Below are 16,854 nucleotides of genomic sequence, written 5' to 3' on the forward strand. Positions count from 1 at the left end.
AAGTCTTAAGATACTTGTAGGAGTTCTTCCCTTAAATTAGTAATCCCTACAGTAGTTCTTCAAATCACTAATAGACAAATAAGAGTATCTTCACAGTGGAATATGAGCTATGGGATTTCTAAATAGAGCAAATTCCTTACCTCTAACAAAACAAAAAAAATTAATTGAATTATATTAAGATACAAAATATGGGAGATGGCTTATTAATTTTAACCAAAGTTCTCTGCTAGATTTTTAGAGTATTCATCTCCAAGTGTCAATCTACCACATTCCACAACTCTTTACACAGACCATCTCTATTTTCAAAAAGCCTTTTTTTTTTTTAATTATAGATATATTTGTACATGTATTACAGAGCTGAAGCTATTGATGATGGAACATTTTTGTAGTAACCGGTATTTCAAGATCAAAGCATTCTAATTTGATCTGGGCCTATTCTTAGTTTGAAAAACCCCTTATTTACAAAAACTAGACTAAAACTTCTAACAGACAAATCTCACTTCAACTGAAGATTATTTAAAATCTAATATAGAAATGTTGTTGCCTAGACAAATACAATGTTTTTACATACTTTTTGAATTATCATGAGACAAAATAGCCAATAAAGATACATGCATTGCTAGCAGACTATATGCTGAACATTTACCTAAATCTTTCCTCTTCCTCTGTGATTTTAAGACAGGCAAAATTAATTTCATTCCCTGTGTTGCTGCAGCAGACAAAATAATGCTGTTATAACTGATCTCTTCTCAGTTGTCTTCCATCAGTGATTATTTTGAGCTATTACGTACACAGTTCCCAAGGGCTTCATTCATTAAATTATAGAGTTAAAAAAAGCATGTTTAATTCTAGCCTAAAGCATGGACTGTGGACATATCAAGTCCCAGCATAAAACACACATGTGAAATTTGGCAAAGAAAAAACACTGGATTGAACCTTGATGCATTTGAACCTTAATATTTTAACATTTGAACATTCTTACAGAAGAGATTTATCTAAGGGTAAAAATAAAAGCTAAATCACAGTATTATTAGTGACAGACAGAAAACTACACACATTATGGTGTAGTGGAAAGGAAATCGATGTGATTGTCAGAGTACACCAAGTACTACAATTTGCCAGTGTCCTGAGGCACTGTAATTGTAGCATATTAACTCAGGAAAATTATTTTATTTTACTGAGTTCTTTATAACAACAAACCAAACAAATTTCCACTATAAAACAAAAGAATCAAAAAAGGGCCACCCCATTAAAAAAAAAAAAAAAAAGTAGAGAATTGTAAATTCCCAGGTAGCTGAAGAACCAAGCAGTAAGAGGGAAATGGTCTGCTTAAGCAAGATCAGGGGGCTACTTATAGAAGCAGTATTTAGATGTAAAGAAAAGCTTTTAGAATATTACTTTTTTTGATGTGCCTCTATTCTTGGGGGTGCAAGGTGGTAGCATATTAAACCCAAAGATTTTGAGAAGCAAAATTGTCAAAAATAGGGTCACAGCACAAAGACATCTCCATTTTTTACAGTATCTGTAAAATCCAGTCTACTTCTTCTCACCTTCAAAGAAGCTGGACAGGAGTTCTAGCTCAGAAATGACAGAAGACATTTTAGTACCTCATCCAAAATTCTCTCAGCATCATGTGAAGAACAACATCTGTAGTCATAGTCAGTGCAGCTTATCAATTTAAATAATACTTTTACAAACTCAGACATGGTTTTACAGAAACATGCAGTAGTATGTCTGAATTATACCATCACTGAAAATCCAAGATGAATATGACAATCATCTGGAAATATGAGAATACTTATTCTCTGTTAATTATACTAATACTACCCCTGCTTTTATTAATGAAACATTTTATATGTGTCACCACTGTTAGATTCTGCACATATTTTTACACAGATCTCATTTCTATGCATTTATACTTAGCTAACATTGCCGAACTAATACAATAGCAACTGCAATGCAAGGTTACTACATAGCTCTTTATAACTCCAAGTTCAAATTACTTCAAATTATATTATAAGCTGCACACCCTTCATAATAGAATGTCTTAAAATGTCTTTTGTAGCATATGTGACCCACTCCAAAGTAAATCACATCTATTTTATATTTGCCCACCAATAAGAGGAAGGGCCTATGTTGTCCTTGAGTCTCTCAATGCACTACCCCTCAAGCCATTTATTTCCATGGAAATCTGTAAAAGTTACTGATTGTTGAATCATTTCTTGTTAATTCAATTGTTCACAGGTCAAAGAAACAGTAATAAATCTACTCACAAATATGTAAGATAAAGTGGGGTTAGATGATGTATAGCCAATTTATTACTTTTGTTTACTATGTCTATTTGCTTAAAGAACAAGCAGAACTGTCACCTTAACAGCAGGTAAAGAAAAAATGCAGTTTAATCTTGAGGGCAAATATTTGTCAAAAGAAAGTGCAGAGCAAAATATTACAATAATATAGATCAAACTGGCAAGAATTTGGAAAATGTAGTTATTACAAGTTCATTCATATAAAAATTCACTCTTTCCACTCCTAGTTTTGAAGTTAGTTTTTGAAAAGACCTGCTCTCATACTGCAGCTCATATCTCTGCTACAAACTAAAGACAAAGCTTAATGTGACTTAATGGCATGTCCAGAACCAGGGCTGAAATCTGTGCTGACAAAGAGTAAAGCAATAATTAAAAGGTTGCAATGTCAATGCTGAACTTCTAATTGTGAATCCTGTATACTTTCACCTTATTTAACCAAAACCATTCCTGGCTTTGAAAACCAAATGAAGTCTTAGGAAAGCAATACTTTTTAGTTTAATTTTGTAACCATTATAAGATTTTTGTGCAACTGAAATAATGATGTCTAGGCTTGAGAGAGCTTTTTTTTTTTTTTTTTAATTTAATATCCTCAAAAGCATGATATAAATTGCAGCTCTTGTGACTTGTGTCTCCTGCATTTAAAAAACAAAAAATATCCCCCTCACCTTCACACTGGACTGGGCAAAACATTGCTAGATTTTAGGGCACAATATAAAAAAACCCCTAACTTCTCATAATCCCTTGGAATAAGACATTGGCAAAGGTATTAAAATTAACTGAAAATCAGTATTACAACTATACACAACTACTGAGCAAAGCCACAGTTAACAACATCATGAACTACAGTGCTGAGAAGTTTTTTCCCTCTTCTTTGTGCTCCAATATGGTAGAATCCATTACTGTTGAGATACAGAAGTATAGGAAGATCAAACAAAAATATTATCAAATGAAAAACTGTCGGAGTCTCATTATCACTTAATAATGGTGCCAAAAACTCATGTCATCAGTGCAAATTAAGGAAAAAATATAGAAAACATGACTGGGATGGATTAAATGAGGTTTTTTTATCAGGCTACACAAAGCCTAAGGAACTGGATAATTACTTTACCTAAAAAGGACAGAAGAAGTTATATAACTTCATAGCCTATTTATTATTGGGCTAGCACAAACAAGCACAAGGCCCAGCAAAGTGACAGCAGGGAAAAGTTCATTAAACCAAGAATCAGATGTTCATTGCTAGAAGGAAGGCCACAAACACTTCTGCTGCTGCCACACCAGGACTCAGGTGTTGCAAGGGGGCAGAGGACAGCTCAGATCGGTTCCCAGATGCAGTTTCTGAGACATCATTCCCTATTTTTCCTTAAAATATCTTTCTGCTCCAATGTGGCATGAGTATTTTACAGCAAAGTAAAGCATAAATGCCATTATACAGGCAGTAATATGTAAGTGTTATGTGTTGCTAACCACAACACATGTGGCTGTTCGCTTGTCCTATTCCTTGCTTGGTTAAAATTTCTAAAGAATTCCAGAAAAAGTGAACATACAAGAAGGAACATAAAAGCCTTTAGTATATTTTCTGAACTTTGTGAAGATGGGAAGCATGTTCCTCTATAAATTCAGTACAGATAAAAATTTACAAAGAACCATTTAACTATTTAAAAATATAAGATACTCTTAAAAGATGCCGACTAATCTTAACAGCTTGATCAATCATTTCAGCTTCAACACATACAAGCTGAAGTTACAAATATCTTTGTAATTTGGGTAACTTGCTTAACATATTTTAAGTATTTTGCCAAAATTGTCTTAAATGAGTTCATACCAGCAAAGATGGCAAATATCTTCATCAACAATTGATGCTGAGACATAACAATAGTTTAAAATAATGAGTGTGAAACATAGGGAGTTAATAATTTGAAAATGTATTAAGAAGTTATATTATTTATATCTAAAGTACTTAAAATTCAAAAGAACAAAGAACAATAACCTGGACTATTTACGCTGAAAACAGTCAAGCAAAATCTTTTCTAAAGTGGGCAAGTCAAATTTACATCCAGTAAACCACAGTTATCAGAGAAGAGTGAAAAATCAGTCAGAAATTTTCCTTAGTTATATCAAAACTAGAAGTTTATTTTTAATTTAAAAAAAAGAAAATAAAATATCATTAAAAAAACGCACACAACTGTGGTGGACATTTGCCATATACTAGCTTTGCAATTCAAATTTGACCAGAAAACATACAGACAATCTGGTTTGTGCAAAAAATATTTGGCAACAAATACTAGTTTTGAGAAGCAAAGCAAAACGATTATTTATTATTTGAAAGGATCACAGAGAGCGTTATTGAGATTTAACATCTCTTACCTGCATAATCATAGATGTCTTATGACAGCAGGTCATTAGGAACTACATTGGGGTATTTTGGCCTACAAAACTTGATTTGAAAACACATTTTTTTCTTTTGAATCTTGCCCACTAATATATGGGTATTTAACAACTTTCTTCTAAATTTAACCTTCTAACATCTACCAATTTCCTCTACCCGATCCTGTATTTTCCTCTTGTCATCTTTCATACTCTACAGTATGAAAAGATGACAGTAATGAACACCAGATAGATATTTAAACTTACATGTCACTCACAGACAGGATTCAATCAAAATGACCACTAATATTTTGAGTTGGAAGGGACTCAAAAAGATCACTGAGCCCAATTACCTTCTCCTTGCAGGACTTCCTAAATCTGATTAAAAAAAAAGAAAAAATTCCTAGTAGCTAGTATAAGCAAAGGCAATAGCAGGAATGATCATCTCTGCATGAATCAAAAAAACAATCCAGATACAAAAGCTTTAACTTACACAACACAGATTTTACAAGAAATACCTAGACTTAAATTATCTTTACCACTTTGATGACTAAAATGGAGATCAAATTCTGAAAGCTTTTTTAAAAGCTGCTCATGAGAAAGACTTAAAATATCAACAACCTTAGTAATAAACTGATTATTTCTCGTGGGACAGACTTTAAATATCAGCAACCTCAGAAACAAGAAAACTTCATATATAACCTAGAAAACATGTTTGTCTGAGTGTAAATATTTACTTTTCAAAATCTAATTGCTAAGATAGACTCCCCGACATCTGCTTCAACATGTATCAATCATCAGTAATTTCAGAACACAAATAACCCCAAACCTTTCCTGACTACTGCATTGGTTGTAGAAAAGTAAGTTTTTACTGACTAGTGGCTTCCTTTCTATGTAGTATTTTCAAAATTGAGACAGCAGATATTTAACAAAACTAAATTTTAAAGTGTTCACAAATTACACATGTGCTGTTTTGACAGGTATTAAATTACATGCAAGTAATGTTTCCCCACTGCATACTCCCTTTTACTATAATACATTAACACTTTACAGCCAGAGAAGAGAGTGTTGTTACACAATATGGTGTTAGGAGAGTATCTAATTAGGAGACTTGATAAATACACAATGTAAAATTACAGAAAGAATATTCTAGAACCTTCAAACAGGATTTCTCCCTTGAATGCATAACAGAAATTCTGGGTTTCAATCTAGAAATAAATTTACTATCACAAAACAGTTATAGTTCCTCATATTCATACTTTCAAACAGGTACAAAATGTACTTTTCCTTTGGAAATGTTTACAGAAGGGAAAAAAGAAATAGGTGGCTAGCACTGTGAATTGCACCACTGAATAGCAAATAATTACAGCAGACATTTGGAAAACCACCAATGTTTAAGAGTTTTTCAGTTGTTGGCTAAACAACTGCAAGTATCTTTGCCAAAACCAGAATAAAACATCTAATCAGAAGTGACTCTTGCATAGAGAAAATAACTTATTCACTAATCTATTTTAAGAAGAAAGTTTAACCAATTATAGAAAACACTGTGACTGCATCGATTCAGTTGCACAACTCAGTTTTCAATTCCAATCTCGTTCAGAGTTTACAAGCTCAATCCCATGCTTTAGTAAGTAGAAAACCTCTTTTTCCTCCAGCGTTTCACCAAACCTCAGTTCTAGAAATTAAAGCATGTACTAGGCAAGAAATGCCATTCAACTACATATATTTTCAACATTTTTCCTAGGGAAATACATGGGTTACAAGGTTATTAGTCAACAATTGAGACATAGCTGACTATATTTGAACATTAAAAGACTCAATTCTATCATTAAACTAATTTCTGCATTCTGTTAAATACTAGCCCTTCCTGTGAAAAACTCACCAAGAGCGAGTCACTAAGAACAGCACAAACATATAGAAAAGCTCATTTATAAGTGGCTTAATAGGAAATTTCATGAAAATAAAATACAATAGTTGTTCCAATGGCCTTGGAGTTTTAGGGCTGTTTTAGGAATATCCTCTGAGGGAAAATTACTAGTGTGTCAGCAAAGCAGAAGCTGTCAGAGAATTTATAGAAATGTACGAAATTGAAGTGAACATGTGAGAAATAAGGAACCTTCAAACATGACTGCTTAATGATGCATAAAAGATCGTCAAGGTAAAATAGTTAATTCTATTACAACTAAGATTAAATGTCAGAGATATAAGACATGTCATCCTAATAAAATTGCAATATACAGAGAAATATAAATAATCTTTAAAAATATGAGTATCCAAAGTTTGAATATATATTTTGGATATACATTAAAACATAATTTGATCAAGATCTTTCCAGAAGACATAAAAGCTGCTGATGCTCTAAATCTTCAAAATAGAAATCAACAGCTTTCTGAGAAAAAATTCAGTGCATGAACATTAAAACTCTGGTCCCAAAGCTAAAGAAAATTGCTTTAGAGCATGTACATATAGGCAGCTTTACGTTATTTCAATAGAGCACAAAGGTAGCACTAGAAGTAAAGGATTTTGCTTCAATAATATTTTATATATTATAATTATAAATATATTTATAATTTATCTCACAAAATATTAAATTCTTGGTCCAAAAAAATATTCAAGTTAATTTATCATCAAATGCATGGCAAAACTGTTTTTCTGCTTAAATAAAAAAACAAAACACCATAATTTCCACTAACCTTCAGGATCAAGGAGTTTCTCTATTCCCAGGTGTTGCCTGGCTATGGTGAAGGCATGGTCTAATCGCTGCACAGGTGACTGCTGAGAAGCAACAGCATTCCAATCAAAAAGGTCCGGTCTAAAGCAAAAATAAGAGGAAGAATAAGTTTATTATTTTTTAGTCTTACATTTACTCATGTCTTTCTAAAGCATCAAAGTTTTTATTCTCATAATGAAAGATCATTTTAATTGGCCCTGGGACTAATGAAGCTCAGTTTCTAAGGAGTTTGCAGTCTGTTCTCATCCATGTTCACCACAATCACATTGACCATATTTCTTCTTTGCCACTATGTCCCAACAACCTATAACCTCACATCCCTGAACCACTGTGGCTCTCCCCCCAACAATTGTGGCACAATGTGCCACAGCACATTGGCTTCTTTATTCCAGTCCCAAACAGAGCTTGAGTGGGAAAGATCAGGTGTTGTGGCCATGCAATTGGGACTGGCATGTGGTAGGACAAGCACTGCTGAGGCCATCTGGGGGCCTCCCTCCTCTCTCCAACTATCAGTCTTTCACTTTTATTAATGTTTCTCAGAGTGCAATTGCTTCTGAGATTACCAGCTCACTGTTACAACAGATGAAAATCAGTCAGCAGGTTAAAAAAAATCATAGAATCATGGAAAAATTTCAGTTGGGGAACACCTGTAAGAACACAGAGTTCAACTCTTACCCTAAGACTGCCAAGTCACAATTTACATGCTCTTACAGGAAAAGACAAAATAACCAAAACTGAATTATAGCTCAGATGCAGTCTGGGACCTTGTATTCGCAGCTGCACTATTTGCAGTATAAATAATATTAGTACAGAACAATCTTTGGCTTTTCATCTAAGAGTAATCCATTAGGAAATCAGAATTTGTTATCAGGCACTCTGGATAAATAAAATTTAATCAAATACCCTGTGATTACTGTGCATGTAATATGAAGAAAAACAACCATGCTATTTGTGACTTCAATGCAGTGTTCTAAATCAAGGGACATTTAAATGTATCATTTCAGCTACAGATAAATCAAACACATTATTTACACAATTTAAATTTTGCAATTAATGACAGATTTACTCACATTTTTATTAATTTTAGTAGTTAATTTTAAATAGTATCCTGATTTATAAAAAATGGAAAAATGTTCACTACATCATATTTTAAGAATGTCAAGAGTGTAAAGAAAAATACTTCCTTTGCCTCGTAGATATTCTCTAGTTATGCACCTTTGCTGTCTAATTTTTTCAGAGGGGACTGATTTACATAGTAAGAACAAAGTTATTCCAAGTTATTTTTCTCCTGCATAGATGCTTAAATATTAAAGTTTTCTCCCTCCCATATGCAGAATAACTCCAAAATACTAGTTAATTTTAATTTAATATTAAATCTGGGACAGGGTGGAGAAGGGACAGCAAACTTAGGCAGCAATCTCTGAGTTTACACATGGGTGGATTAAGTCTATTATCCCATAGACTGGTTTATGTACTAAAACACAGAAATGCAAAACACACGCTATGGGTACGTAACTAGTAAAAAATATTTTTGTCCATTCTCTTTTACCTGGGGATGGAATTACCATTGTTCAGAACAGTCTACATGATGCTGTGTTTTCAATTTACACATAAATAATATTAAGAGAAAACCAGGTATTATTGAAGTGTGATTACACAAAATCAAGACCTTTTCTTTTTCCCTTCACTCCACCTTCCCCAAACCAGGGGGGTTTGGATGGGCAAGAAACTGGGAGGGGACATAGCCAGGAGAGGTGACACACCAGTAAAAGAGATACCCCATGCCACATAACTTGTTCAGCCATAAATACCTGGCTAAAGGAAGGGAATGAGGTTGTGGGGTGTTTGTCTGAGGTGTCTCCTGCTTGAAGAGTGGCTGGGCATCAGTTATTGCCTTTGCATCACTTTTCTATTCTTCTTACCTCCATGTATTAAAATTCTCTATTTTGACTCAAGAGTTTTCTAGCTTTCATTTTTCCTATTCTCTTCCCTGTCCTGAGGGGATCAGGGGGGGAAGCAAGTGACTGTTGGGTGCTCAGCTGCTGGCTGGGGTCAAGCCACCACACCCCCCACACCTTATTCTGCAAGCACACATTACTCAAATCCTTATTCTCTCCAAATTTAACTCTAGGCATAGGATACCCAAGCTCATACAACAAATTTAGCTAAGACAACACTGTAGTAGTGCCCTACAGAGCTTGGCAAGGATGTGTTAAATATCTACACCACAGACTAGAGTGTAAAAAGATTATTTAGTAAGAAAAGCCACTAGGAAAATGAGAGAAAAAAATTGTATCCAAGGTCCTACCTCCTCCTCAATTTTTTTATTTTTTGTTTTTCTCTTTTAATTACGCTTAAAGTTCTAAGCACACCTGCAATGCTCAGAGCAGCAGATATTCTTCACATAATCATTTCTTGTTTGGTGCTACAATATTTTATATATGGGAACATACTTTTAATCAGTCAGGGCTACACTGGGCAAGAACATGAATATTTACAATTGCTCTTTAAGGAATGTCACAATATTGTCTTACCCCTTCTGAGAAAATCTCTGTCACCATTAATATTATCTTAGATAGTCAATTTCATCCAACTTTTCAGTTGTATAATCCAGGAGAGTATTTTCAAGTCAACCTACCAAGATAGTCTAAAATTATTATTGTGACATTATCTATAGAGGTAGGACTCTCAATATAAGAAACACAGAGTTTATGTTAGTTTTTGTGGGTTTTGTTTGTTTTTTCTTTTAAAAACCAAACACTCTAGCGCTCTCAAGAGTTTGAAACATCACACCTTAGCACCTGGGTTGAATTTGCATGCTGCCTTTGTAGAGGACATGCAGCATCTCTATCCACTCACTACAGATGGCAAAAATTTGAACCCTCTGAGACACAGCCAGAAGAGAGCTGGTAAGCTTTAGTATGTCACTGTCAGATTTCTTACCAATTTTCTTAGTATTTTACATAAAGCAGACAGCAGAGATTTCTAAGACAACTTACAAGTCTATGGCCACCTACTGCAACTCAGTTCTGATAAGCACCAATTTAATTAAAATAAAAATAAATTCAAAAAGCTCTCTCTACTCCAACAGCAATTTAACTTTCCATATTTTCACTTTGTTGAAAGATTATGTTACTATACACATTTCAGTAGCTTTATCACTAGAATAACAGCATCATAATGTCAGCTTGAAGCAGCAGCTTCTCAGTGCTATGTGTCAGGATGTTTCACTGGGTATATTTATGTGGTAATACTGCCAAGTGTGATTGTGGGAAATAGTATAGCCTAGAAGATTAATAATTGTGGTAAGTGGAAAATAGCTTTGGAAAATCCCCAAAACAACACTAAAACTGATTTTCAAATTACAACTCTTATTAGCTTTATAAGGAGTTTTAAATATAGGTGTGAGAAGGTATAAAATAGTGAAGGAAAGATATGAAATGGAATACTGATTCTCTGCCTTCATTTGTCCTCCCCATATTGTTCAAATAATACCAAGGGAGATGGAATTTAGTATCATATCTGCAGCCTGGGTCTTGCCTGGAATGGAGCAATTCCACAGAAAAGTAGCTAGCATTTCTCACTTCTCTTCCTGAACAATACAACCATACATATTTTCAAAGAAGTCAGAATTAAAAGTAGAACATTCTGAACTTTATCTAGCCATTCACCAATCAGCTCAAACAGCCCTGGTCTTAGATTAGTTTATGACAAGATCGTGGAGAGCCAAAATTGAAAGGTTTGAAGGCTTCAATGGAGAAGTTTGCATTGTAAAAATCAAACTTTCTATTGAATATAAGGTAATTTTTGTACCAATAGTTCTTTCCCATCACTAGCAGAAATACAAACAATAAAAACAAAACATAAAGGGGAAAACAAACCTGATTTTTTTCAAATATATTTCCAAGAAAAGTAAAGTAAAAAAAGAGACTCCCTACATCCCCTCTGACCCCCAGTTACATAACTTACAACAGAACTAGTTCGACCAGAGTAAGAAAACTTAATCTGGAGTATACTATGGACAAAAATAATCCTACAGACCTCTATGCAGAAATTAAAGTTATGGATAAGGCAAGCCACAGTTTTCCATTATTGTAGACAGAAATTAGTCATATTCAGACGATAACATTTATCATTTCCATTTCAACAGAGAATTGTGTGTTTGTTGCTTTAGCTTTTTATACAAGAATATCTTGTATATGTCTTTAGAACTCTCACAATTAAAAAAGATCAGGACACAGTAACTGATACATAATTGAGTGATTTCCAAAAAAATTTATTTGTTTCATATCTCTTTATCCCATTGTTTTTGCTTTTACTTTTTCTGTAAACTACTGAAGAAAAATATTTTTTTTTGCTTCTGTCCAGAGCCTCTTTCTGATGTCATTTTCCTTCCCTCCTCACTCTAGCACCCTGAAGCAGAAACAGCTGCAGTGAAGTGCTCATTTGTAAAGCAGTCACCTGGCCTAAGTTCAAGCATTTTAAAGAAGCAAGGAGGAATATAATGAATGCCACCTGCTCCCACTTCAAAATCCTGATTACAGGACTATGGGAGAAAAGAAAAAGAGCCCCAACAAAGTTAGAGGAAAGAGGTAAAAGAGGTGTGATAACCACCTGGAGGAAAAAGATTAAAAGAAGTAAATGGGGAAAGGTCTTTGTGATCTGGAGCCTGAATAAGGGAGAGTTTCACCTGTAGGAGTGACCTCTCTTCATCAGCAAAATATTTTAGTTTCTGTATATTCCCAGGGTGATGATGCCACTCCATAGCTGTTGGGGCAGGATGGTATGAAATGACTCCACTTCAGAAGGCAAGAGAGCAGAACTCTGATTTATTTCAAATACACCTCTCTTTTAATAAGAGTATCACAAAGACCCATTCTATTGGTCCTAAAGTAAAAACATCTAAAACCATTGTGTGCAGTGAATGATGCACAGTGGCAGAACTTAACTAGAAGCATTGTGAACAACAAGAGAGATAAAGAATTATTTACATTCTTTCTCAACGGTTTCCCAGGCTGTTTTCCACACAGCTGCTGCCTTGTTTTTTCAGTTCAATGCAGAACATACCATTCCAGAGATCATGTGCCAAGCTTATATCCTGAAAATTCACCCTCTGGGCTCACTAATATCCCCCTGGAGATGTGCCAGGTGACCTGTGTTCACTTCTTCTTGCACTCAGAATGGAAAGCAATTGCTAAAGAGCCTAAATGTCCATGGAGACATGGTGATGACAGAGATGGGAAAATCTACCTAAAGTAACCCCTTAATAAAATGACAGAGAAAGAACATTAGAAAAATCTGATCCAACCAAAATAGTAAGCTGAAATCTAGAGATTGGTGGATTAGAAGACTATGAGAAATAAAGCTTCCCACTGCTTTCCCAGCATACTATGTGGTCAGTGCTTCATGATAGTCTCTTACTTTATCTCAATCCCCTTAAGGATGCACTTAGAAAATTCTTCCAGATGCAGATTTCACATTACTGTCTGAATCTCTTTAAAAACAAACAAAAAAATACAAACCAAAACAAAAAGCCACCTGTTCATCACTGAAAACATTATATAAGAGAAATTAAAATATCATCATTCATAAAGGAAAGGGATTGGTTTAATAAAAAAATCATTTTAATGCTACCACAAAATTTACTCTCACTTTAAGGGAATCTAAATATTATGGAAAAAAACTTTGGGTAGCATCACTCTTTCAGTGTTGGAGAGATTTTAGTGTTTTGTGTTTTCTGTTGGGTTGTGAAGGTTGTTTGGTTTGTTCTTGGTTTGGTTTTTACAGAAGTCCAGGAGTAGAGCTAAAACTGGGGAAAAGTGCACACACCAGGTACCCGGTCCACTGTATGAGTTAAATATCATACCTGATTTTCAAACTATAGCTATCCTTTCTTATGAGTAACTCTGCTTCTTTTCATACCAATGCAGAGGAATAAAGTCAGAGGATGAAAAGGAAAAAAAGAAGAGAGCATCTGGACAAAACTTTATGGAGAATAAGGAAATAGACAAGAAAGAAGCAGGACAGGAGAACTGGAGAAATAGAGAATTCTGGAAAAAAATACAAACTGGAAAAATTGAACAGGGAAAACAGAGGAGCTAAATCCAGAGGTGTTTGTCATCAGAGTGTTTATCATTCTGTGTAAGTATATCAAAAAATATTTATAAAGCATAAGATGTGTGAGACACCAGGTTTCTCTGAGAATTCGTGTAAATCACTCTTGGAAAACTTTTCTTCAGTGCATATTAAAACTGTCTTTTTTAGGCACTAAATCTTAGAAATTCTGACACCCAAGTCTCTAATGTACCTGCATCTTAGAGTGATTGAATTAGGCTCTTTAGAGAAGGTTTTTTAGTATTATAGGATACAGTTAGGAGCTCCCAAGCACTGAATGTCCTAGTGTACCTATTTAATTGATCCCATCTGGAATTTTGAAGGACAATTCAGTGTTCCCACACACTAAACATGAAATGGAAAGTCAACAAAAATCAAACATCATTGGTTCATCATAAAAATCACAGCTTTGGAGGTAATGAGGAAATGAAACTCTTGCAGAGAACTTAGTGATTTAAGTCCAGAAGATGACTGGTAAGTCTTAGAGACTTGCCTCCGGGAATCTGACTGAACACTTGCCATTTCCCAGATAAGTGCAAGAACTACTGGGCAAGAGACAAGACCTGTGGAGTAATTCTTCACTTTTATTGAAAATAGGCTCACTGTGCAGAAAGCTATGCAAGATTTATGGCAGCAGACAGAAGAAGAGTAAAAGCAGGCTTAAAGTTTTGCAGCCCTGAATTACAAAACCTGAATAAAGCGCATAAATTCCAGTAAGCAGGAAATGAATGTTCATCTGATGAACTTTGCACTGAACTGAACACAGCAGTGCATAAAATCTGACATAGGACACAGAAATTTGTCTAGACAATCCCAGTCTGGTTTACTGGCAACTGCGCTCCCCAGCCAGAGACTGATCCTGAATAAATTCCTCTGTTCAGACTTCTGAAGCTATTCCTACAGAGAAAGACAAAAAGGAATTTCTGATTACTGATTTCAGACACCAGATATTACATGGCCCTGCAGAGCATGCAATCTGAATATCTGAGTATCAGATACCCTAATCAGGGAACAGATATCTAATACTGTTTCTAGGTGGAAAGACATTGTGGAAAGATGACTAAGGGTAAAATCAGGAGAAATTGAGAAGTTATATTCACATCCTAAGTGAGGTTACAATGGTATGGAACTTTTAGGGAAAAATACAGTTGTGGCTCCCTGGATGGAATGTGGTTGGTGTGTTTGAAACTTGTTCTAGCATGATTCCCCACACGGTGGGATTGTTGTTTGTCAGTGTTTCCCATTGTCTTGGGATTTCAGAGCCCTCCTCAACATCTTGCCTTTGTTCCCAGCCGCCACATGAAGCAGGATGTGGAAACAGGCACCATCTTGTCTTTGTCTGGGGAAGCCAAACATCTTCTTCTTGTCCCAGCTGCCATGAGGAACTAAGGCAAGGGGGTGACCATCTTTTTGTTATCATTATTGCTGTTTCTGTGCATTTCTTATTCAGTTTCTGTTTTCTTTCAATAAATTGTGATCCCAACCCAAAGTTTGCTTTTGTTCCTCCCTTGCCAGAGAGGGCAGAGGGAAGGGAGTGGCTTATTTGGGGTTTAATTTCTGGATGGTGTTTAAACCACTACACAGTTTAAAAGTTCAACTCCCTAATAACTTGAGCAGTCAGCAACCTTGCAGGACAATCCCCTTTAAGAGGCAAGTATATACTTAAGGCATCAATAGTAGGAGAAAGAGATTTATCACATTGGAAAAAGCAGCCCCAATTTAAAAGCAGCAGTGGCAAGAGCTAGGTCTTTTATATAGACTTGCACATCTTCCTTAAGCCACGTACACAGAACCCCCAGAGAACTCTGAATCTCTAGAGGTAGAGTTTTATACAGCATAGACTAGAAGAAGGCAACTTCTGAGAGAGGCTAAAAACTCAAATAGGCTGGTGGAATAACATGAAAGGTTTTGAAAGCAAAGGCTACCTTCTCCAGCTGTTTCCTTGTGAGGCAAATCCATACTTTCAATTCAACAGCTATGAGAGGTTTTCAACAAACACCACATTTTCCCCCTCTAAGTACCCACAGGAAAATCTCCTTCTCCCTGTGGGACAAGCTCAAAGGCTGAGCTTTGGATCTATTCCTTTCTCTTCTCAGAAGTTTCCAAGCCTGTACTCCTTGAGAGTATCTTCTTGGTATACAGACTAAAATTCCAGAAAAGGATCTGAGCTGTGTTTGGTTGTGCTGTGGAAAGCTCTCCCTCCATGAGAGGAGTTAGTATGACACAAAACACAGGACCCAGGTTAAAGCAAAAAGTCAGTCATTTAAAAGAATGCTGAAACACCCACAGAGGAAGCAGCTAAACCCCCCACATAATAGACAGACCATCCTCAAGCCCTGTACAGCCAACTGTCACAAGCTTACTGAAAGAGTGAAAAGCTGCTTTTCCTACCTGTAGCTGTGGAGGAGTGCATTGAAAGCCAATCCATCAGACCAGCTAGTGGTGAAATTGGTGACGTTGACCTGTGGGTAACTGCGAGTGGATTGACGGACCCAGCTCAGCAGAATCATCTCACTGTTTGTCTGCTGCAGCCCAGCCATGATGTTTTTCATTACATCTTTGACCTGCAATAAAGGACAGAATTTGATAAATGATTGAACATATTAAAGGCCAACTGTTTCTTTCCTTGAAATGAAAAACCTTCAGTTAAATAAATTTCAACCTTAAAGAAAAACTGCTAAGCAATTAAAGAACAAATTTGTTTTCACAATGTAATGACAGCAATCAATTCTGAATGCTTAAAGACAACAGCTACTGACATGCATGAATTCATTCATCCCTGTGCCACAGCTGAAGCGGGGATGGAGACGGCACATTTGTTAGCATCATTTGTGGTAAAGAGTTCTTTCAAACTAAGTATTTCTCCTTGTGGTTTTCTTTGATCTGAAAATACATCCTTAGTTAATATGAGATACATTACAGCAAAAGTCGATAACATGATGAATAGCACAAACAGTGGATCGTGTTTTTGACTTAAAGGTGCAAAATATATTTGCAAACATGCCCTTGGATGAAAATTCAATTTCATTGCATGCATTAAGAGTATTGCATATGTTTCAATTTTATGATTTTAATGAAGTTAATCCTTTGTCACTAGAGAGAGTTTACCAATCTACAGTTATTATTTTACAAAACGCCTAAAGGCTTTTATAAATATTATCCTGGAGTTTGACATAATGCAGAAGATGTTTTATTTCCTATCAATTTCCTTATTAGTAAAAGAGCACATAAAACTTCTATTAAAATTATTTTCCTGTAAAGTAACACCTTTTAAATAATTTCTTTCCTCATTTATCTTTTAGAATAGCAGCTCTTTTAAATTATTCCCTAAGATAT

The 16,854-nt window shown here is 35.2% G+C and overlaps 1 protein-coding gene across 18 annotated transcripts in view; it reads right to left on the reverse strand.

Moving 5' to 3' along the window:
- DMD (dystrophin) overlaps nt 1-16,854 on the reverse strand; it is a 1,148,985-nt gene that overhangs the window by 758,592 nt on the left and 373,539 nt on the right. For all 18 annotated transcript variants that reach the window (XM_077781657.2, XM_021553010.4, XM_021553014.4 and 15 more), the window contains exons 6-7: nt 15,910-16,082; nt 7,367-7,485 (exon numbers count right to left, since the gene is read on the reverse strand). In XM_077781657.2, the coding sequence (XP_077637783.2) occupies nt 7,367-7,485; nt 15,910-16,082 (292 nt within the window). The remainder of the gene's footprint in view (nt 1-7,366; nt 7,486-15,909; nt 16,083-16,854) is intronic.

This window comes from Lonchura striata, chromosome 1 (assembly GCF_050655825.1).
Source record: "Lonchura striata isolate lonStrDom1 chromosome 1, ASM5065582v1, whole genome shotgun sequence".
Taxonomy (NCBI): domain Eukaryota; kingdom Metazoa; phylum Chordata; class Aves; order Passeriformes; family Estrildidae; genus Lonchura; species Lonchura striata.